Genomic DNA, 20,035 nt, shown 5'->3' with positions numbered 1-20,035 from the left:
ACCCGCGAGTACTCCTGAGCGCGCTGGGGACCGGGCCTGGGTGACAGTGGCCTGGGTTCGAGGTGCCCCGCGACCTGTGGGCTGGGCACGTGCCCCCCTGCCGGCCTCTAATAAAGCTGTGAGAGCCTGACGCTTGGCGGTGTGCACCCCTGTGTGCGCCTTCCCGGCCTCCTGGGGCCTGTCTGCCGCCCAGAGGAGCGGCCGTACCCTTCCTTCCGCCATCGCAGCGCCGCCGGCGGGGTCTGGCTCTGCCCGCGGGGGCTCAGCGACAGGCTTGGTGTCCTGACTGCCCCGCGGGCTGCTGGGGGAGCCGAGGAACAAATGGGTCTCTCCGCCAGGGTTGTGTTAGAAGCGTGTGGTGACTGTGTGTGGCATCGGCGTGTACATGCGGCCGGAGGGCTGGGAGGCAGTGAGGGGAGGCCCTCCCGAGCCAGAGCCCCCGGGGTGAAGCGAGCAGGTGCGATGCTGAGGCGACGCCCGGGTTGGCTGGGCTGGAGGACCCGGGACGGGAGGTGGGCAGCCCCGTGTCCTTGCCACTGGAACATGCAGATGATGCCTGCTGTTGTCGCTGAGGGAGGCATGGTAGTCCCTATTTTATTTATTCATTTTAAAATATTTTTTATTGATTTTATTTTTTTATTTTTATGTATAGGGCATAATGTCACAGGAAGGCCATAGTATTCTGCCACCCTGAGGAGTAAGCCCAAGTTGCTGTTGGATGTGTTGTACACAGAGAAGCCATTCTTCAGGCGCTCTGCTCTCTCCACACCCATAGATTTTTTTATTGATTTTAGAGAGAGGGAAACATCCATGAGGACCATCGATTGGCAGCCTCCTGCCCGCCCTCTACTGGCCTGCAACAGGCATTGCCCTGACCGGGAATCTGGCCACCTCTGGCGCATGGGACAACGCTCAACCAACTGAGCCACATGGCCAGGGCTGCAGTCCCTATTTTAAAGACGAGGAAACTTGGGACCCCAAAATATGCAAGAAATAACAGGAAACCCACTCACGGTGACCCCAGCAGTTGAGGGAGCGCATTGATTCGAGCCTGCAGGTGGATCTAGGCCGGGCCTAGATCCTAGTCTAGGGTCAGCTTCAGGGACCCACGGGCTCAGAAACCCGAGGCAGTTCTTGCCCACGGGTGTGTGTGTGTGCAGCTCTGGGCAGGAGAGGCCACAAAAGACCCCACATTTGGCTTCCGCTTGGAGGGACGTGTCTCCGCAGGGCCAGCTGGAGTGGGCTGGGCATGGGAGCTGCTGAAACGCAAGCACAGCCAGGGCCTTGGCCGGACAGTGTAACTTGAACCAGTTCCTCCTTGGGGAGCAGAGGGGGTGCTGGAGAGACTGCGGCCACTGGGCAGATGCCGGGAAACACTTGTGCAGCGTTTGGGTCTAGGTCCCGGAGGTCTGGGGGCGGACCTGACAACCGAGAAGGACCAGAATGGGTCGCATTGCCGCTTTCTGCTCCGGACGCAGTACCCAGGTGGGCCACCGGGGGCGCCGGCGCACTCGGCCGCTCTGGCCCGCTGGTGCTCTATGGCCCACGGGGTCCCGGGAGCGGAGCACGGCCTGCGGCTCGGCTCTGCCGGTCGGACGCCAGTCTATCCCTGACCCCGCCCGGCCCAGTCCAAAGGCCATGCCGCCTGTGACCCTTGACCAGACCAGACACGGAACCGTTTTGCCCGTCCCGCTCCAGGCCCAGCCTTGAACTCGGCCCCAGCCCGGGCCATGCGTGGGAAGCTGCTGCCGCTGGCCGGCCTCTACCTGGTGCAGGGCCTGCCCTACGGGTTGCAGTCTGGCCTGCTGCCCGTGCTGCTGCGAGCGGGCGGCCTCTCCCTGACTCGCGTGGGACTGACCAAGGTGCTGTATGCGCCCTGGCTGTTCAAGCTGGTGTGGGCCCCGCTGGTGGGCACGCGGGGCTCCCCCAGGGCCTGGCTGACGCTCAGCACGGCTGCTCTGGGCCTGGTGTGCGGGCTGCTGGCAGCTCTGCCTCCGGCTGAAGGTGGCCAGGCGGACCTTCCGGTTACTGTGGCGGGGCTGCTGCTGTTGCTAAACCTGGGTGCAGCCGTGCAGGACGTTGCCCTCGACACACTAGCCATGCAGCTCCTGGAACCGGCGGAGCTGGGGCCTGGCAATACCGTGCAGGTGGTTTCGTACAAGCTGGGGTCGGTGCTGGCGGGTGGTGGGCTGCTGGCCCTGGTGCCCACCCTCTCCTGGCCCCAGCTGTTTCTGCTCCTGGCTGCCACCTACTGGCTGGCTGCTGCCCTGGCTTGGGCTACACCCGCCTTGCGACAATTGCCCTCGCCTCAGCCTTCAGAACTCCCCCCACACACCCTGCACCTTCTGCAGGACTTGCTCGCTGTGTCCGGGACCCTGTGGACCGCCGGCTTTGTGCTCACCTACAAGCTGGGTGAGTGAGGGCTTGAGTCAGGCGATGGTAGGGGTGGGGACCTCCAGGGGGTCCCCAGGAACCCTGGAACCACTGGCAGGGCTGTCCTCTTCTGGGCTACGCCCAACAGCGGGGCTTTATGTTGTGCCACTGAGCTCCAGCCACAGTCCCTGGGTCCTGCTGATGCCCTTTCTACCATCAGTACCAGAGCAGGGTAGCAGCCGCTGGGGAGCATGACCAAGGTCCCAGGTGGAAAAGGGAGGCGGTTGTACTCCTACTCATGTTCTCCCCACAGGTGAGCAGGGTGCCAGCAGCCTGTTCCCACTCCTCTTGCTGGACCGAGGCCTCTCCGCCCCGGAGCTGGGGCTGTGGAACAGTGTGGGTGCCGTGGCCTGCTCCATTGCTGGCTCGTCCCTGGGTGGGGCCCTGTTGTCTGGACACCGGTGAGCCTTCTCAGCCTGTCCCACTCACCTGCTCACCCCCAATCTCCCAAAACCCCTGACCTGCCCAGTCTCCCCACCCCAGGAAGCTGCTTCCCCTGCTGAGGTCAGTACTTCAGTTCCGTCTTGGAGGCCTTGCCTGTCAGACCACTCTGCTCTTCTACTTAGACACCCCGTGGGCCAGGCTGGACCCTGGCACAGTCCTGAGAGGTGAGGGGCTGGGCATGGGCACGGGGGAAGAACACTGTACATCCTGGGCCCTGCTGACTCTGGTCCTCCCAGGGGCAGTCTTGCTGAGCCTGTGTCTGCAGCACTTCTTGGGGGGCCTGGTCACAACCGCCACCTTCACTCTGATGATGTGCTGCAGCCAGCTGGCACCCAGTGCCTTGCAGGTGAGGGGTCATGGTCAGGACACCAGGGGGATGCAGGGCTGAGGTCCAAGCAAGTCCTAACTTCCTCCCCCCCTCCCCACCCAGGCCACACACTACAGCCTCCTGGCCACACTGGAGCTGCTGGGCAAGCTGCTGCTGGGCACACTGGCGGGAGCCCTGGCCGACAGCCTGGGCCTGCACCTCTGTTTCTCGCTCTTCCTTGCTCTCTCAGCCATACCCATTCTGTACCTGAGCCTGGCACCCAGAGCCCTGGCCTGAGCTGGGTGGTAAGACTAGTCAGTAAAGCCAAGTGTGACCGGCCAGCCGGCCTGTGTCTGTCTGGGATGTGTGGTGCTCAAGGCTGTCCAGACTGCGGCACCGCCCCACCGAAAAGGAGGGTCCCTGCAACAACTCCAGCATCTTTTATTTTGTGTTTTGGGGGCTCCTTGTGCCCACATTCCGGGCAGTAGGCTTTGTCCAAGGAGGTCAGTCACTGTCCCAGCCACTGATAGCCCCTCGTCTTGGGTCTTGCACCTGCCACTCTCCATGTGCCTGTTCACACCTGTGTCTGACATGGGGGACAGGGCCTGCCTGCGGCCAGGTGTCAGCGGCCCCACAGCAGGATCTCCTCGGTGGCCAGCTTGATCAGGGCGTGGAAGTTCAGGTGCAGGTACTTCCTCCAGAAGCGCCGGTCCCGTCCATACACCTGGGCTGGAAAGCAGGGGCTTCCTGCGGTGGAATGGGGTACATGGCCCTGAGGACTGTCAACTGGGTCCAGCCCCCTGCCCGCCCGGTGGAGCTGAGCCGCCCAGGCCCTCACCGATGCCATGAAAGATGCGGGCCACAGCCCTGCCTGAGAACTGCTGCTCTGGCCACGAGGACAGGAAGTGGCGGATGTCCCTGCGGATCTGGTCCTCCCAGTCCTGGAGCTGAGGGTGGGAGCGTGTCAGCACAACCTGAGCTTCCAGACCACCAAGCTCCACGGCCGGGGGCCGGGCAGGAGGTGTGCACACAGGCGTTTGGCTGCCTGACCTTGCCCCGGGCCCAGGAGTGGCTAGCACTCACCTTGACCTGTCCCGGCTCTGGGCCCTGTGCTTCCTCCTCACCCCCTGGCCCCTCTTCCTCAAAGTAGTGGCTGAGCAGGGCCTTGAGCCTGGTGCTGCGGTCATCGTCCGGCTTCTCCAAGCATGGCCCGCAGCTGGGGAAGGCTACGCTGGGGTGGGATGAGCTCGTCAGAGCCAGCCCCTGGGGTGGGGGTGGGGGAACCACGCTCTGCCCACCCACCCCTGCACCTGTGAAAGGCCTGGAACATAAGGCGCAGGCAGGCCAGGGCCTCCCGCTCTCTGGCCTGCACTCGGTCATGAAGGAAGCCACAGATCTGGTCCTTTTCCTGGGCGGTCAGGTCTCCAGGGCTGTGCAGGTAGAAGGCCAGCTCGCTGAACTCCACCAGCACCCCTGTGCCCCGAGGCACACCTGCCAAAGAGCGTGTCAGATGGGCAGGTGGGCAGGCAGGTGGCAGGCAGGGCCAAGGGTGGGGGCGCACCTTTCCTGGGCTCCGGGTCCCACTGCAGTTGGTGGAGGGCCTTCCGCACGGGGGCCAGCTCCCAGCCCATGGAGTCCACCAGCTCGACCACGTCAAACTCCACAGTGCTGCTTCCCCCACCTGTGTTCCCAGGCAGCTGCTGGGCCAAGCACGCAGCCAAGGGGACACACCTATGCCAGGGGGAGGTGTGAGTGATTGGTAGCCCTAGTCCTCTGTCCCTGTCACCGTTCTGGGATAGGACGTGTGTTCACCTGCTGGCCAGGGCCTGGAGCTGGGTGGGGCCCCCAGGGTATCGCACGCAGCAGCGAGTGTAGGTGGGTGCCAGCAGCTCCAGCCAGTGCTGTGGGTGCAGCTCCAAGTAGCACAGAAGAGTCTCAATGACTGGGGGAAGAGTGGGGCTCAGGGCACATGGGGCTGTGAGGTGCCCCCCAACCCCTGCCCCGGTTCCTCACCCTCCTCAGGCATGTCCAGAGCCTGCACTGTCGGCTGCACTGGGAGTGCCCGCTTGTGGCCCGGGCACCGGGCTGTTGGCTCATGGCTGGGTTGCTTGGAGGAGCACCCCTCCTGTCTCTCGCCTCCCTCCTGCTCAGACCGCCGCTGGGCACAGGTGCAGGGCGGGAACGCACGCTGCACCAGCTTCTTCACAGCAAGGAAGTCAATGGCGTTGGCATGCACGTGTCTGCGCAGCTCCCGAAGGTCCTCGCCCTGCAGCAGGACGGCTGTGAGCGTGTGGCCGTGGCACTGGGGGGTGGGAGGGAGTTCGAGCTGGTGGGCACCAACCTGGGGCTGCAGGAAGAGGTGGCAGTGTGCGGGCTGCCCATCACGCCCAGCCCGGCCCACGGCCTGAATGTAGCTCTCAAAACTCGGGGGCAGCCCCAGGTGCAGCACAGCCCGCACATCTGGCCGGTCCAATCCCATCCCAAAGGCCACTGTGGCCACGACCACCCGCAACCGGCCCTCCATGAAGGCCCGCTGCACCCGCCGCCGCTCCCGGCTGCACATGCCAGCATGGTAGGCTTCAGCCACAGCCTCCGGGGCCTGGCCTGCAGGAAAGACACAGATGGTTGGTGGGCTGTCTGCATGGGAAAGTCTGTGGGGCACAGCCCTGCCCAGCCTCACCTCCAGGCCCGGGAGCCCTAGCCTCGGGCAAACAGGTGCGCAGCAGAGCGGCGACACGCTCAGTGTCCTCACGCCTGTTGCAGTAGACGATGACGGAGTCCAGGGTGCGGAAGCGGTCCCCCCGTAGCAGTGTCACCAGAGCCTGGCGAGGGACAGTGGTCAGCGTGGACAGTCGGGAAACAAAGCCTCTACCGGGTGTGTGCATACCTACCTGGTCTGGGTCCCTGTCCATGGACACAGAAAGGTGCAGGTTGGCAGGGATGGTGACCGGTCCCCTGAGGACACCCTCCTTGGCTATGCCCAGGTGCTCGGCCACGTCGAGAGTGGTGCTGCGTGTGGCCGTGGCTGTGAGACCCAGGAAGCAGCGCACGCCCAGGCTTTCCCGCAGCACCTGTGCAGAGCGGGGCAGTAAGGACGCCCACTCCCCCCCGACCTACTCACCCGTATTCAGGACAAGGCTCACCTTGCAGACACGTAGATAGCAGGGTCTGAAGTTGTGGGACCACTGAGAGAGGCAGTGGGCTTCGTCAATACAGACAAAGGCCACTGGGGGCAGCTGAGTGAGGCAGGCAGGGCTCCCGGTCCCAGCTCCAACCAATGCCTCGGGTGACAGCATCAGCACGTGTACCTGGCCTGCCCGAGCCTGTGAACAGCAAGGTCAGGACCACTGCCCGGGGCCCTGCCTGTCGCCCCCAAGGGTCTTGCTCTGGGAGGCCCCTCACCCTCTGCAGGGCGGAGTCTCGCTGCTTCCTCGTCATGCCCGAGTGTACACAAGCCGCCTTCAGGCCTTGGGGCAGGCCGGACACCTGCAGACACAGGAGCCAGTCTGTTGGAGGCCATCCAGCCCGGCCTCCCCCAAATGCCTCTCCCAGTCGCTCAGCTCGATAGTGACTGCTGCATCCACCCCACGTCTTATGAGGAGAAAACACCCAGACTCTGGAACTAAGAGTTCGGGGCTGCCGCTGGGCCTGGGCTCAGGCTCTGGGAACAGACAGGCCTCATTGAGGATGTCTCCTTTTAGGGGAGGTTCTGGCCAGCCATGTCTCTGCTGCCCTCAGGCCACTTCCAGGCTGAGGGCTTGGACAGAGCTGGTGGGCCGAGAACTGTCGGGACCCCCACAGCTCCAGGACGCCGGTGGGTAAGAAGCAGCAGCTCAAAGGGACAGCAAAGCCTGGGTGCCGGTGCGTGCCTTCCACCCACACCTGAGGGTCCTGTGTGTCCTTGGCTGCTGTGCTGCTGGGCCTGTGCACACACCTGGTCGTCCATGAGGGACAGGAGAGGAGAGATGACCAGCGTGAGACAGGGGCTTCGCTGGGCGTAGAGCAGCGCAGGGAGTTGGTAGCACAGGGACTTGCCAGCACCGGTGGGCAGCACCAGCAGTGTGGACATGCCTGGACGGGAGCCAGGTCAGCAGTGAGGCTCTGCAGCCTGGCCTCAGCCCCGCCTCCCTCCCCTGGCAGCCATGCTCACCAGACAGGATTCGCATGACTGCGTGCTCCTGCCCAGGGCGGAAGGCTCGGTGCCCCAGCTGCTCCAGGGCCTGCAACACCTCAACTGGCGTCGCTGTGTACACAGATGTTGGGTCAGCATGGCCAAGTCGCCCCCACCTTTCGGTAAAGGTCCTAGGCTGGTAGGCATCTGCTCACCTGCCACCTGCCCCAAGGGACCCGGCAGGTAGAGTGGCGGCACAGCTGGGGATGGGCAGGGTCCCCCAGGCACAGGTGCCTCCATGGGCACTAGCAACTCAGACCCAGCAGGATCTGTATCTTCCTCACCTGTGGGGGGTGGACAGGAGAGGGTGTTATGGGAGCTCTAGGCTGGTCTGGTGTCATTCTAGCAAGAAGGCGGCTTCCACTCACCACGGAGCTGGCCGCAGGCAGTGTGTGTCCTCTGGGCTACTGCCTCTAACGTGGGCAGCATCTGCATGTCATCTTCCTCTTCGCCACCCTCCTTCTTGGGGACCCGGGTAGGTTTTGGGCCTGGGGTACGGAGTTAGGAGGGCTTTTTGCTTCAGTCAGACCCCAAAGAGCACAACACCCTCTCCAAGCAGTGTTGGCCCAACACACCAGCACAGAAGCCTCACCTGGTCTGGGGCACTGGGATGCCCAGTGGCCGAGCTGCCCACACCGGAAGCAAGAATCCTTGACTGGGGCGTTGGACTGACCACCCCCCAAATGTTCCGCCTTCTTCTTCCATTTCTGCTTCCATGCCTGGGGTGGGGCACAAAGGAAGGTCACAGGGCGAGAGGCAGGAGGGGTGAGGGGAGTGCCTGCCACAACCTCACCTGCTTTCGGAGGAGTCTGCCACGCAGGGCTGGGCCCCAAACATAGCGTTTCTGCTTCAGGTTGAGCCGAACGTAATTACCCCTGTCCCGGGCAGCTGGCCTAGAAGGGACATACAGGTGTGCCTTGCCCATAGCATCCCCACCTTGGCCCAACTCAAGGGGACCCTGCTGGGAGGCTGAATTGCATTACCTGGGGGCTGAGGGGCCGGTGAGGAGCTGCGCCTGAGTGGGCTCCCCTGGACAGTCTTCTGCGTGCAGTACAGCCCTAGCTCCCTCTGGTGGGGAGCCTTCTTGGCTGCTGTGCTGACGGGCCTGTGCAGCAGCGGTCCCCTTTAACTCCCCACTCTTTCTCCGCTTCTTGCCTTGACTGCCGCCCAGTAGGGGGTTCCCTGCACTGACCCCAGGTACCTTCATAGCTGGAGCCTCTGAGCCCAGAAAAGGTGCCTCAGGGCCTGTGCTGGGGCCAGGATCAGAGGGAACACCTGAAGTCAGGGGCGGTGGCTCCCCTGTACCCGGGACAGGCTGGCAGGCCTCAGAAGTCCCCAGAAAACCTTCGGTCTCGTGACACCTCTGTAGCCAGCCAGGATCGAGGGAGCCCAGCCGCAGGCTCAGGGACTCCTGCAGCTGCTGGAGCCGGCCTGGCCTTAGCTGGGGCCTGGGGAGCTGGGGCAGCACCTCACTGACTTCTTCAGGAGACGCGGGGGAAGCCCCTGCAGCTGGCAGCCCTGGGGAAGGCACCGTGGGTGGGGGTCTTTGCGGAGGCCGGGGTATTCGGCGCAGGGCTGGCCCAGCCTGGAAAGAGGAGGACAGACAAGCAAGCAGGAGTTCAGGCCCTGGGCGGCCAAAGATCCTGCAACCTGCAGAGTCCCCGCCTAACCCCTCAGTGTGGCCGGGATGGAAAGGAAGCTGAGAGAAGAAACTGACTGTGACCTCCTTTCAGAAGCCGAGGCCTGGTTAGTGCGGGAGGCGTGTGTGCGCGCTGGTGGGAGCAGGGGCACCTGTGGGGGGTGGGGGGGTGTCTGCTGGTCCTGCCCCTGGGCCGAGGGTAGTTCTGGACCCCGGGTGGACGTCTCCGTGGCTCTTGTCCTCACCTGCAGAGCGTCCTTCAGGTTCGCCTTGAGCCGCTTCCCATAGTCCGGCACAGACCCGCGAGGGCTCGGCCCGGCAGCAGCGGGGAGACTCTGGGTGACAGCCCGATTCAGGTGGGACCCCCAGCAGCTGGGCTCGGGCACCTGCAGAGGAGGCAGTGGGGTCGGCAAGGCTGGTGTAGGGGACAGAGGTGTCTCCTGCCCCTCGCCCCAGTCCCTCCGAGACCGGGAGGGAGCCGGGCCCTCCACCCCTTCCCCCAAATTCTGTGCCCCACGGAGCTCCCGCCACACAGAAAGCTACGCCGGGAGGCTAGGGTACGGGGCCCGGGTACCTCCTCGGCCGCCTCCGGGGGCGCCTGCACCGGGCCGCGGGGTCCAGCGCTGCTGGCCGGAAGCAGGGTCTCCTTCAGGGCGCGGTACTCCCGGTAGAGCGCTGGGGGCGGGCCAGGGGTTAGGGGTCAGGGCTCGGCGGTGCCCGCTCGGCTCCCTCACCCCTCGTGCCCCCACCCGGTGGCCCCGCCGCCCGGCGCTCACCGCGGGTCTCCTCGGGAGCCGCTTCCACGTCCTCCTGTGAAGGGAGCGCGTCAGCCGGGGCCGCCCCAGCAGCCTCCCGCCCCCGGGCAGCCCGTACCTGCACCGGCCGCCGCCCGCGCTGCCGCCGGAACGCGCGCTCCCACGCCTGCAGGAGCGCCCGCACCTCCCGCAGTCGCTCCATGGCGAGCCGGCCCCGCGCGCGGCCTCCGCTCGGCGCCCCGCGATTCTCCCGCCGCGAGGACGCCGCCGGCCGGCAGCCAATGGGGACTCGGCGCGGTCGGGGGCGGGGCGTCGGAGCCAACGCAAGCTGGGGCAGCCAATCCCCGGGGTCCTGGAGCGGCGGCCAATGGGGGAAGACGACGTCATCGCGGCGCGCGGCGCGGGGCGGGGCGGGGCGGTGCTGACGGCGGCGGAGGCTGCTGCGGGGCCGGTGAGTGCGCGCCGCCTGCAGGGACTGAGCGGGGCCGTGCACTCCCGGCCCTGCCAGGCCGCAGGACGCGGGCGGTGGGGCTGTGGGCGGGAGAGGACGCGGGTCCCCACCGGGCTGCACGGCTCGGGCCCTGGGGCGACGCGCCGGGAGGAGGAGGGGTCGGGGCGAGCGCCTCCCCGAGGCCAGGAGGCGGGGCGGGGCGCCTTCGGGAAACGCCGGGCACGACGGGCCGGCGGAGGGGCGGCAGCCGCCGCACGGAGGCTCCTCCCCCGGCGACCACACGGGCTGCTTGCGTTTCCTCTCGTGACAGGTGCTCGGTGGGTCTGTCCTTTCTCGGCGAGGGATGCATCGTCCTCGCGAGATTCGTCCACGGGCAGAGCGCGGCCGAGGCTGGCGTCAGGGCTTCTCGGGAGCCGCTGTGCTCAGGGCTTAGGCTCTGTGTGAGGTCTGCGGCCAGACGCCCTTCCCCGCCCAGGCTTCCATCACCCAGGCTGCGGCCCTGGCCGGGGAGGCCTCGTCCCTCGTCATCTGTTCTGCTTCCTGGGCCGGGCGGCAGTTCGGGGATGAGGTGCCCTGATTCAGCCGCAGCGCTGACACAGGTTCCTGCGGCCGGAGGCATCTTTTTGTGCCTCCCGTTAGCTTGAATGCCCCTTTGCAGTGGCCTCTAACTGTTTGAGCAGTTTTCTGGCCTGGGGCCTCCTGCATCTATGGATTTGAAACTTGGTTTCTTGACTTGGTTCTTCAGGGAGGAGGGGGATGTTTAGACAGCTGCCAAGGCCCTCAGTCGGTGAGGGTTGCTTTCCAGGGGTGTCCATGCCTAGCAACACGTCTGGATATAGAAGTTAGGACGAAGGGTCATGTTGAGGGCTTGGGTTACTCAGGCCATCTGGACTCTGTTTCCTGGGCCCGGTCCTTTACACTTGCCCTGGTGTTTATTGAGGAGCATCTGTGCGTCCAGCTCCTCTCTGCTGCTGCGCAGGGTCCTGGGACAGCCTGCAGTAGCTTCTGAGGAGGGTACGGGAGTGAACTGTGATGCAGCTTCCAGCCCTCTCCCCGGGATCCCACCCTTCTAGTGCTTGTGGAGGGGGAGGGGCCAGAACCTTATTTTACTTTTGAGGGAGGATCTCTCATAAGCTGCTTTGTAATTTGAGAGGCCTGAAGTAAGGGTGGGGGAGGCCCTGCAGGCAACAGCTGTCAAAGCACACCAGGTGGGCGGGTCCTCTCTGGGGCCATGCTATTCCCCGCTGCTTGATGGCTTTGTTTTCCTAAACAGGCCCCCGTGCTTCTGGAGTGTGGGAACGGGTGTGTGTGTGTGTGTGGCCTTGTACCCCTTTGCACTCTGCCTAGCCCGTTGCCAGGCACCTAGCACTTACTCTTCAGAGCTGTGGTCCCACTGACCACTGACTGGCAGGCACTGGGCTGGGCTTTCCTGCTACTAGTGTGTGGAGGAGTCTGTGGCAGGTGGTAGCCTGGGGTCTGTCCTCCCACTGAAGGTCTCTTCCCTGCAGGTGGCCTCCTGCCCTGCCCGGCGCCATGCACACGCTTGTGTTCTTGAGCACGCGGCAGGTGCTCCAGTGCCAGCCCGCGGCCTGCCAGGCTCTGCCCCTGCTCCCACGCGAGCTCTTCCCCCTGCTGTTCAAGGTGGCCTTCATGGACAAGAAGACTGTTGTGCTACGCGAACTGGTGCACACATGGCCCTTCCCCCTGCTCAGCTTCCAGCAGCTGCTGCAGGAGTGTGCCCATTGCAGCCGGGCCCTGCTGCAGGAGCGGCCCAGCACAGAGAGCATGCAGGCTGTGATCCTGGGGCTCACAGCCCGGCTCCACACCCCAGAGGCTGAGGCTGGCACACGGTCTTTCTGCAGGTATGGGCTCACCTGAGGGGCCCTCAGGCTTGGGATGTGCAGAAAGGGTCCCCAGAGAGGTTTCAGGCTGGTGTTAAGAGCTCAGTGCAGGAACAGGCATGTTGCTTCTGTCCCAAGGTGGCTGGGGTTGGGTGTGGGCTCTCCCTCTTATCACCTTTCTCAGCCCACCTGTGCTCCCAGGAAGCATGCACTGCGGGTGCTGGACATGACGGGCCTCCTGGACGACGGTGTGGAGCAGGACCCCGGCACCATGAGCATGTGGGACTGCACAGCAGCCGTGGCCCGCACATGCATCGCGCAGCAGCAAGGCGGGACTGTGGAGCCTGGGCCGAGCCCCGCTCCCGTGGAGGTGCGTGTGGACCTTCGGGTGAACCGGGCCTCTTATGCGTTCCTGCGGGAGGCCCTCCGTAGCAGCGCAGGCAGCCCGCTGCGGCTCTGCTGCCGGGACCTGCGGGCTGAGGACCTGCCCATGCGAAACACTGTGGCCCTGCTGCAGCTTCTGGATGCAGGCTGCCTGCGCCGTGTGGACCTGCGCTTCAACAACTTGGGGCCTGCGGTGGGCCTGTCCTGTCATCATCCCACACGTGGCCCGTTTTCAAGCACTTTGGCCAGCCTTCGGCTTGCACTAATGTACACGGGGAACTCACGGCAGCCCTCCGTGGATGGCGAGGACAACTTCCGATACTTCCTGGCCCAGATGGGCCGCTTCACTTGTCTGCGGGAGCTCAGCATGGGCTCCTCTCTCCTCTCAGGGCGGCTGGACCAGCTGCTCAGGTGAGTGGGCCCTACTACTGTCTGCCTCTCCCCTCCCCACGACTGTCCCCTGCCTGCCTGTTCATGACCCCTTGCTTCGCCTGCAGCACTCTGCAGAGCCCCCTGGAGAGCCTGGAGCTGGCCTTCTGTGCTCTGCTGCCGGAGGACCTGCGCTTCCTGGCACGCAGCCCCCATGCCGTCCACCTCAAGAAGTTGGACCTGAGTGGCAATGACCTGTCGGGCAGCCAGCTGGAGCCGTTCCAGGGCCTGCTGCAGACGGCGGCGGCCACACTGCTGCACCTCGAGCTGACTGAGTGCCAGCTTGCTGATACCCAGCTGCTGGCCATGCTCCCTGTGCTGACCCGCTGCGCCAGCCTCCGCTACCTCGGCCTCTATGGCAACCCACTGTCCATGGCAGGTCTTAAGGAGCTCCTGCGGGACTCGGTGGCACAGGCCGAGCTGCGCACAGTGGTGCACCCCTTCCCTGTGGACTGCTATGAGGGCCTGCCCTGGCCGCCACCTGCCTCTGTTCTGCTGGAGGCCTCCATCAATGAGGAGAAATTTGCCCGTGTGGAGGCTGAGTTGCACCAGCTGCTGCTAGCCTCAGGCCGTGCCCACGTGGTCTGGACCACGGACATCTATGGTCGCCTGGCTGCAGACTACTTCAGTTTGTGATCTCTGGGCTTCTGGGTGAGAAACAGGCTGTCCCAGAGTCCAGGGCTGCTGGAGGCCCCTCCCCCTCCTGGGTAGGCACAGCCTTGGCTGGGACCCTGTTAGAGGCCTGACGCAGAGGCACTGGTGTCTGGGTTTGTGCCCCTCGGGTGCACCTTGACCCTCCCGGCGCAGTTTGCCCTGCACTTGCTCCCCTGACTGTTCACCCGTCTGTGGGCCTGAGGTCTGAATTCCAGCCCTGCCCAGCCCTGCTTGCTTAGTCTGCACTTGGCTACCCTCTGGTGTCCTCGTCCTCTTCAGAATGCTCCTGGGGTCCCATCTCTGAGCTGAGAGGGTGTTCCCTCTGGGCCCTTTTCCAGAGCAGACTGCCCCTGTTGCAGTTGGGACTGGCCTGCTTCAAGGAGGTTGGCCCTCTGCGCTGGGGCCTGTCATGATTTCCCTGCCCTGGCACTCAGGAGACTGTTGGCTGGGCTTTGGGGCCAGACCTGTTATTACGGTACAAATGCGCAGTGTGTTTGGAACTTAAATTTGTGGCTGTTTTTCTGTCCTCATTGGTCAGCGAGTTGTCCCTGGCTCTGCTGCCACACCCAGTATGGCCCCCGGTAACAACTGTCTTCCAGGCTGCTCTCCCTCCCCTGGTCCCTCCCAGCAGGTCTGTGCATCTTCACAGCACGAGAGGAGAACCTCAGTGCGGGTGTTAGGAGCCTCCCTGGCCATCCAACGTTTGCACCCCAAAACTTGTGTCTGCAAAGCTACGGCGCTCCGGGTGCCTGCACCCCCCTCGCCCTCGGTGCCCCCAGACCTCACACACAGCTCGGTTCACACCGCGCAGCTTCCACCCTTTACTGATCACGCCGGAGCATGCGCGAACGGAGTCCGCCGACTGGCCAATCCGCCGGGCCTGCGTCATCAGCGCGCGTCGCCCGCCCCGCCCTCAGCAGTGGATCTCATAGGCGGAGGGAGGCTGCAGCGGGAACCCCTGCGCCGGCCCGGGCGCCGCGCCCTGTGCTGGGGCCTCGGCGAAGAGCGGCTTGGAGCGGTCGATGACGAACATCTCGTGGCCCCGCTCGCCGCGGAGCTCCTCCAGCTGCGCGGAGGTGCAGGGCCCGTCCGAGTAGTCGTTGACGAACAGCGCGCCCTCCCCCGGCGGCCCGGGCGCCTTTTTCCGCCGCCGGCGCCGGCGACAGATGAGGGTCGCCAGCAGCATCGCCGTCAGCGCCAGCAGCGCGATGGCCGCCGCGATCACCGTCTGCGTGGCCAGCCCCAGGGCGCGGAAGGCCATGCTGCTCGCCTCGGGCAGGGGCGCGGGGCCCACGGCCACCGGTGGGGGCGCCCCCTGCAGCTGCTGCTGGGACACGTTGACCAGGAGCTGAAAGGGCACCCGAGCGGCGCCGCCGGCGTTAGAGGCCTCGCACTCGTACTTGCCAGCGTGGGCCAGGGTGATGTTGGTGAGAAAGAGCATGCCGCTGCCCGTGTCGGAGGCTCCGTGCCCGCCTGGGCCTGGCACCCCGCCTTCGGGCGGGGCCTGGGCCCGTGGTTGTCCCTCGCGAGGCTGGGCCACCTTTCTCCAGGTTACCAGGGGCTGCGGGTAGCCGGAAGCCTGGCAGGCCACCCGCAGGTTCTCACCCAGGTTGGCTGTCACCTCCAGCGGCTCAACGTGCACAGAAGGTGGGATGCAGATGAGGCTGCTGCCAGAGACGTCCAGGAGACTCTGGAGGGCCAGGCGTGGAGGCTCTGCGCACACGATCTTCCTGTCCCTGGAGCTGAGCAACCTCTGCCCCGCCTCCTTGAGCCAGTCTCCCAGCCAGTGCAGCGCGCAGTCACAGCGCCATGGGTTCTCTGTGGACAGAGCAGCGGTGAGCAGGTAGCCCAGGGGCAGCTGCGACCACAGCCTGTGCAATTGGGGTTCCACTGGCCAGAGCAGGAGCCCCTTCACTACCCCCCCCCCCCGCCCCGAGTCAGGGACCCCTGCCACCCCTGCACAAGCTCCTTGGAGTGTGGGCCGAGTCTTCCCTGGCCCCTTCAGTTCACGATATCTAGGCAGTCTCTTGTCCCTCCCAGTCCTACTATTTGGGGGGAACCCTGGTGTCCACATAGACATCTCACCACCACTAAAACCTTGCAAATACTGTCAGCCTTGTCTCTCAGGTGTTGTCTCCTAGAAATGCCCTCATCTTTCTAGTTTCTACCTCCCTGCCCTCTGATGGCCCCAGAGTGTGCAAGTCCCTCAACTGTGTCTCCTGTTTAGAGACTTGTACCTTTTCTGTCTTCCTTACAAAAGTTCTCTGAGCTGTGCCCCTACCAACTCCCCCATTCCTGGCAGCATTCTGCTGTGGTTGCTGGTAGTGGTGTGGCCCTTCAGAGCTGCCCTGGGGGGGGGTGCAGCTCTTGAGCCACTGCCATTGGGTTGCCCTACATAACGGCCTCCTCCCTAATGCCAGCACTGTGGCTTGATATCTTTGCTTGAGACCCCTTGCTCCAGAAGAGGTACCTGTGAGGCGTAGGACCTGCAGACTGGCCAGGGGCTGCAGGGTCTCATGGCTGATGGTGCCCAGCTGGTTCCTGCTGAGGTCCAGCAGTGCCAGTGAGGAGAGCCCGGCCAGGGCCTGGTCCTCCAGCAGCTTAATGCTGTTTTCCTGCAGGTGCAGCTCCTGCAGTCGCTGAAGCAGGGACAGCAGATCATCAGGGAAAGGGGCCCTAGGAGATATGTTCCTTACCAGGCTAGGCTGGTTGACTTTTGTCCCCTTCACAACTCCAGCCCCTCCGAGCAGCTGACAGTACAGGAGGATCCCTGCCCTTTTCCCCGCACCCCTCACCGGCAGATGCAGGAAGGTGAAGTCCAGCAGCTGCATCAGCTGGTTACCAGCCAGGTAGAGTATGCGCAGCTGAGCCAGGCCTGCAAAAGCCCCCAGGCGCAGGCCTCGCAACTGGTTGCCTGTGAGTGCGAGCTCCAGCAGGCGCGACTGTGCGTGAAAGGTGCCTGGCTCCAGGGTGCGAAGGCTGTTGTTGTGCAGGTAGAGGCTGTGAAGGGCGGCAAGGGGCGCCAGGATGCCCAGCTCCAGGCATGAGATGCTGTTATCCTGCAGGAACAGCGTCTGCAGGCCAGAGGGAGGGAGGGCAGGCAGTGTTTACCCCACTGAGGGAGTGTTCCTCCAACTAAGGTTCCCATCTACCCACCGGGAGGCTCACACACCCTTCCCTCCTCACCCGCAGCCCCACACAGTTCCCACCTGTGTCCCAGGCGGGATTCCTGGCGGGACAACGTGCAGCCCCAGGGCCCCACACTCCACCGTGGTGCTGTAGCAGCGGCAGGCAGCCGGGCAGCTGGTGGATCCGGGCGGGAGACTGGGCAGGCAGAGCAGCGACAGCAGCAGCAGAGCCGGGGCTCCGGAGGCCATCTCCCGAGGCCAACCTCCTCACCAGCTTTGCTACAACGGGGCCCGGGATGGGAAGCACTTCCTGAAACAGTTTGGCAAGGCCTTGCCCTAACACTTGAGAGTCAGCGAAGAGCATGGATGGAAGCTCACACCGTGTCTACTGTTTGAAAAGTTATAAATCAATTTAAGAAACTGATAAAACGTTTTCTTAACGAAAACAGTCAAGGATTTGGGACATGAGGTTCCAGTTTTGAATTTCTGATGTCCTCTGTCTTGCACACAGGCCACATGGGGCATGTCTGTCTAGGTAGCACCGCCCTCTACACCCTCCCAACTAGCCACTCTGGACCTACATTGCAAGAGGCTGGTGTAAGATATGGTGATACAGGCTTGGGAGCATTTGGGTGGTGAAGTCCAGAGCTGTTCCCAAGCCTGGGCCAGAGGGGGAGGCAAATAGCACCCCTTGTACATTGGACTCTGCTCTCTGGGGACTGGCATGAGATCTTGTGAGGCCCAGAGCAGAGGTCCCTTTTGTACCCCCTGGATAAGGTCCTTGATGGGAGGCAGGGCAGAACTAGTCTTAGAGGAGTCAAGAGCCACAGAAAAATCCAGGCCCTGCTTTGTCCTGCCCTGGGAGTGGGGTGGGTGGAACAGCTTACTGAATGAGGGTTTGTTCTCTGGGAACTTGTGAGAGTAGGATGATGAAGCAAATGATAGGGAAGAACATTTCCCAAGCTATGGACCTGTGTTCTCCATGCTGGCTCCCCAAAAGGTGCCTCTTTTGGGGGACAGTGGGGCCCTGGAACGGTTGGGCCACCAACTGGGTTTCTAGTATAGTTCCAACAGTGACTTTCTGGACTGAAGGAATGTAGTGTGTTTATGCACATGCAGCTGTGATCCTAGAGAGACGGGAAGGTCTGGATCTAGTTCCGGGCACAAGGAGTCCAATTTTAAAGGTGGGGACTTGGGCTGAGAAACCAACCAGGGTGGCAGGGCAGAGGGTTGGCTGTTACCCAGCCTCAAGCTCCACCTCAAGTGGTACCTGCTCTGAGCACCCCCCTGTTCACCAGGTTTTCCACTATCAAGAGTGAGTCTTGTAGAAAGGAACTAGGTGGCCTTAATGATTGTTTAAATCTTGACTTAAAGTGATTATTTAAAGTCACTAGAGATGAAGTAGGCACAGCAAAAGTTTTAATGGAGTAGCTTTGGCCCAGGCAGAGGCAGCTCCTTGGTGTCTCAGGATGTTTGCGAGCCCCAAGAAGCCAGGGGATTTCTCTTGGCCCCTGGCACTCATCTCCTCGAGCAAAAGGGCTTGCCCACACCCATCTTCCAGGAGCAAGGCCTCTCCAGTAGAGAAGGTTCTTAGCTTCCTCCTCGGGATTCAGGGCGCTGCTGCTCATACGGGCACCCCTAGATGCGGATCCATGTCACAGGGCCAGCTGGGCAAGGATGAGGGCCCCGGCGGGAAGAGCCTGGGAGGCCCGCACACAAATCCTTTTACTCGGCGGACAAACCCTAATCCGGCTGGGTAGGGCCCGGGCGTCACGCATAGGCTTGGAGATGGCTGACACTGCCTCCAGGGCGCCCATCTGCGCGGGGTGGGGGGTGGGGGGTGGGGTGAAGCCCTGCGACTCCATCGGGCGCAGAATGAAAACCGAGCCAGGCACCTAGGTACCCCAAGGCTTCGCCTGCATCCCCAGAGCACGGGTCTGTTCTGGGCGATTCAGGGCAAGGCGTGGTCCCGCCAGGTCGCACGTCCTCAGTGCGTGTAGTGGACGGCCCCAATCCCGCCCCATGCCCGCTGACCTTGGTTCGGGCGCCCTCTCACCTGACGCTCCTGCGGCGCGGCTCCCCCGCCGAGCCCACGGCGCCCCGGCCCACGGAGCAGCCCGGGCGGGGGAGGGGCGGGCGCCGGTCGCGCAAGCGCACTGGAGCCCCTGTGCCTCTCGCCCGGTCGCCCGGGCCTGCCGTCGCGAGCGGAAGCAGAGAATGCCCCAGATCGGGAGAGAGCAGAAAGGCCCGGGCCGCTTCCCGAATTCGGTCGGGGACCGGCCTCGGCAGCACCTCGGACAGCGCCGGGCGGGGCGGGGCCTAGATGCTCCCGGACGCGCACGCGCACGCGGCCTGCGCGCTCTCCGGGTGGCGCGTGCGCAGCGACGCGGGCGAGAGGGGCGCTCAGGGCCCGCGGCCTCCCGCCTGACGCTCAGAGCTGGGGGGCGGCGAGCAGCAGCGGGGCCAGATCCATGGTGAGGGGGAGGCGTTGGCCCTGCCAGTGCACGTGGGAGGGCACCGCGGACGCACCGGGCGGGTACTCGAAGCAGGCGCTGAGCTCGAAGGCCAGGGCCGAGCGCACCAGACCTACGCCCCCTGCGCGTTCCGGCGCGGGGTGGTACAGGCGCCCGTTGGTGGCCAGGGGCAGCAGGCGCTCGGGCTCGAAGGGCACAGCCAGCGCCTCGCCGCCGCCGCAGTAGGAGAGGCGCGGGGACCCGGAGCCTGCAGCCAGCAGATGCGTAAAGACCACGGGCCGGTCCTCGCAGCGCAGGAAGTTGCGCTCCCTGCCGCAGGGAGAGAGGAAGGGGAAGGAGGCCTCGTAGCGCCCGCTGCGGTTGGGTCTCAGACGGGAGAAGAAGGTGACCAGGAACTGCAGGTCTGGGGAGGCGAAGGACACGGGCTGCTCACCACGCCAGGCCCGTTACCCCAGGGCCAAGCCAGGGGCCGGCGCCGGCAGGGAGGGCCGCCCTGGCCTCACTCGATAGCGGGGCTCGGGAGCTCAGGATGCCCAGCCCCTGCCGCGGGCGGGGTTGGGAAGCGGACCCTCCGAAGCCTTCCCCGAAGGGAGAAGGAAGGTGGAGAGGGCACAGCAGTACCTTTGAAACAGGTGATGAAGTTCTTCATTTTGGAGTCATCCAGGAAAAGCTGCAGACAGAGGGACAGGCGGTGCCCATGAGCCCGGCCGGACGCCTGCCCGAGGCGGGAGGGTCCCTGTGGCCGGGCCGGACCTGTGTCCGCTTCCTGTGCTCGCCTGTGCACACCGTGTACAGAGGAGCGCTAGAGGGAACCCGGGCCCTTCCCATTCCCCGGATCGGCCGCACCCGGCCCGGCTTCCTGGCACACAGGTTCATTAAAGCGGCCTTTTCCGCGTCTTGAACCTCGTTTCTAATCAGGTGCCAC

General features: G+C 64.3%; 6 protein-coding genes, 1 long non-coding RNA gene and 1 other non-coding gene across 10 annotated transcripts in view; 4 read left to right on the top strand and 4 right to left on the bottom strand.

Annotated features, from left to right (window-relative positions):
- GPT (glutamic--pyruvic transaminase) overlaps positions 1 to 1,613 on the top strand; it is a 4,565-nt gene extending 2,952 nt beyond the window's left edge. The window contains exon 9 of the mRNA XM_023748301.1: positions 1,479 to 1,613. Within this exon, the coding sequence (XP_023604069.1) occupies positions 1,479 to 1,613 (135 nt within the window). The remainder of the gene's footprint in view (positions 1 to 1,478) is intronic.
- Positions 645 to 772, bottom strand: LOC111824362. Its single transcript, XR_002827449.1, has one exon. It is a non-coding gene; the product is annotated as a small nucleolar RNA SNORA11 (small nucleolar RNA).
- MFSD3 (major facilitator superfamily domain containing 3) lies at positions 1,541 to 3,528 on the top strand. The gene is made up of 5 exons (XM_014449586.2): positions 1,541 to 2,412; positions 2,687 to 2,834; positions 2,917 to 3,041; positions 3,114 to 3,223; positions 3,308 to 3,528. Exons 1-5 carry the CDS (start codon positions 1,731 to 1,733, stop codon positions 3,479 to 3,481), a joined length of 1,239 nt encoding a protein of 412 aa, XP_014305072.1. The 5' UTR covers positions 1,541 to 1,730; the 3' UTR covers positions 3,482 to 3,528.
- Positions 3,529 to 3,600: 72 nt separating this feature from the next.
- On the bottom strand, positions 3,601 to 9,956 carry RECQL4 (RecQ like helicase 4). Its single transcript, XM_023748299.1, has 23 exons — positions 9,868 to 9,956; positions 9,771 to 9,804; positions 9,569 to 9,669; positions 9,240 to 9,380; positions 8,339 to 8,940; positions 8,149 to 8,248; positions 7,948 to 8,074; positions 7,724 to 7,843; positions 7,511 to 7,639; positions 7,335 to 7,427; positions 7,119 to 7,255; positions 6,587 to 6,670; positions 6,328 to 6,507; positions 6,076 to 6,255; positions 5,865 to 6,006; positions 5,526 to 5,788; positions 5,198 to 5,450; positions 4,997 to 5,126; positions 4,746 to 4,915; positions 4,495 to 4,675; positions 4,268 to 4,415; positions 4,023 to 4,131; positions 3,601 to 3,931 (listed from the first exon to the last, which is right to left on the bottom strand). The coding sequence occupies exons 1-23, from the start codon at positions 9,949 to 9,951 to the stop codon at positions 3,807 to 3,809; spliced, it is 3,633 nt and encodes a 1,210-aa protein (XP_023604067.1). The 5' UTR covers positions 9,952 to 9,956; the 3' UTR covers positions 3,601 to 3,806.
- A 283-nt stretch (positions 9,957 to 10,239) lies between these two features.
- Positions 10,240 to 14,034, top strand: LRRC14 (leucine rich repeat containing 14). The gene is given in 5 exon segments (XM_023748296.1): positions 10,240 to 12,062; positions 12,243 to 12,630; positions 12,632 to 12,661; positions 12,664 to 12,836; positions 12,923 to 14,034. Coding segments are annotated over 5 exon segments (1,488 nt in total). The 5' UTR covers positions 10,240 to 11,733; the 3' UTR covers positions 13,491 to 14,034.
- Positions 14,035 to 14,305: 271 nt separating this feature from the next.
- LRRC24 (leucine rich repeat containing 24) lies at positions 14,306 to 18,772 on the bottom strand. 3 transcript variants are annotated; one of them, XM_023748295.1, is made up of 5 exons: positions 18,693 to 18,739; positions 16,718 to 17,024; positions 16,304 to 16,582; positions 15,979 to 16,147; positions 14,306 to 15,326 (listed from the first exon to the last, which is right to left on the bottom strand). In XM_023748295.1, the coding sequence occupies exons 2-5, from the start codon at positions 16,883 to 16,885 to the stop codon at positions 14,422 to 14,424; spliced, it is 1,521 nt and encodes a 506-aa protein (XP_023604063.1). In that variant the 5' UTR covers positions 16,886 to 17,024; positions 18,693 to 18,739; the 3' UTR covers positions 14,306 to 14,421. The 3 variants fall into 3 exon arrangements, with proteins under 3 accessions (XP_023604063.1, XP_023604062.1, XP_006107621.1); XM_023748294.1 differs by having other exon boundaries at positions 16,718 to 18,772; XM_006107559.3 differs by having other exon boundaries at positions 15,979 to 16,138; positions 16,718 to 18,772.
- On the top strand, positions 14,845 to 15,621 carry LOC111824361. The gene is made up of 2 exons (XR_002827448.1): positions 14,845 to 14,935; positions 15,136 to 15,621. It is a non-coding gene; the product is annotated as an uncharacterized LOC111824361 (long non-coding RNA).
- Positions 18,773 to 18,933: 161 nt separating the features above from the next.
- Positions 18,934 to 20,007, bottom strand: CUNH8orf82 (chromosome unknown C8orf82 homolog). The gene is made up of 2 exons (XM_006107564.3): positions 19,732 to 20,007; positions 18,934 to 19,513 (listed from the first exon to the last, which is right to left on the bottom strand). The coding sequence occupies exons 1-2, from the start codon at positions 19,757 to 19,759 to the stop codon at positions 19,068 to 19,070; spliced, it is 474 nt and encodes a 157-aa protein (XP_006107626.2). The 5' UTR covers positions 19,760 to 20,007; the 3' UTR covers positions 18,934 to 19,067.
- Between the last annotated feature and the right edge of the window lie 28 nt (positions 20,008 to 20,035).

Source organism: Myotis lucifugus, unplaced genomic scaffold (assembly GCF_000147115.1).
Source record: "Myotis lucifugus unplaced genomic scaffold, Myoluc2.0 scaffold_1259, whole genome shotgun sequence".
Lineage (NCBI taxonomy): Eukaryota > Metazoa > Chordata > Mammalia > Chiroptera > Vespertilionidae > Myotis > Myotis lucifugus.
Note: the sequence above shows the minus strand (reverse complement) of the source record. Positions and strands in the feature narration are given on the sequence as shown.

Coding starts and splice junctions, on each gene's coding strand:
- RECQL4 (XM_023748299.1), bottom strand. CDS start 9,951: ATGGAGCGACTGCGGGAGGTGCGGGCGCTCCTGCAGGCGTGGGAGCGC. Junction 9,670..9,770: donor GGCTCCCGAGGAGACCCGCG/GTGAGCGCCGGG, acceptor GCCCGCCCCCAG/CGCTCTACCGGGAGTACCGC. Junction 6,508..6,586: donor GAGACTCCGCCCTGCAGAGG/GTGAGGGGCCTC, acceptor TGCTGTTCACAG/GCTCGGGCAGGCCAGGTACA.
- LRRC24 (XM_023748294.1), bottom strand. CDS start 16,885: ATGGCCTCCGGAGCCCCGGCTCTGCTGCTGCTGTCGCTGCTCTGCCTG. Junction 16,148..16,303: donor TCACCTTCCTGCATCTGCCG/GTGAGGGGTGCG, acceptor TCCCTGCTTCAG/CGACTGCAGGAGCTGCACCT. Junction 15,327..15,978: donor GCAGGTCCTACGCCTCACAG/GTACCTCTTCTG, acceptor CTCTGTCCACAG/AGAACCCATGGCGCTGTGAC.
- MFSD3 (XM_014449586.2), top strand. CDS start 1,731: ATGCGTGGGAAGCTGCTGCCGCTGGCCGGCCTCTACCTGGTGCAGGGC. Junction 2,413..2,686: donor TGTGCTCACCTACAAGCTGG/GTGAGTGAGGGC, acceptor TTCTCCCCACAG/GTGAGCAGGGTGCCAGCAGC. Junction 2,835..2,916: donor GCCCTGTTGTCTGGACACCG/GTGAGCCTTCTC, acceptor TCCCCACCCCAG/GAAGCTGCTTCCCCTGCTGA.
- CUNH8orf82 (XM_006107564.3), bottom strand. CDS start 19,759: ATGAAGAACTTCATCACCTGTTTCAAAG. Junction 19,514..19,731: donor CTTCATCACCTGTTTCAAAG/GTACTGCTGTGC, acceptor TCGCCTCCCCAG/ACCTGCAGTTCCTGGTCACC.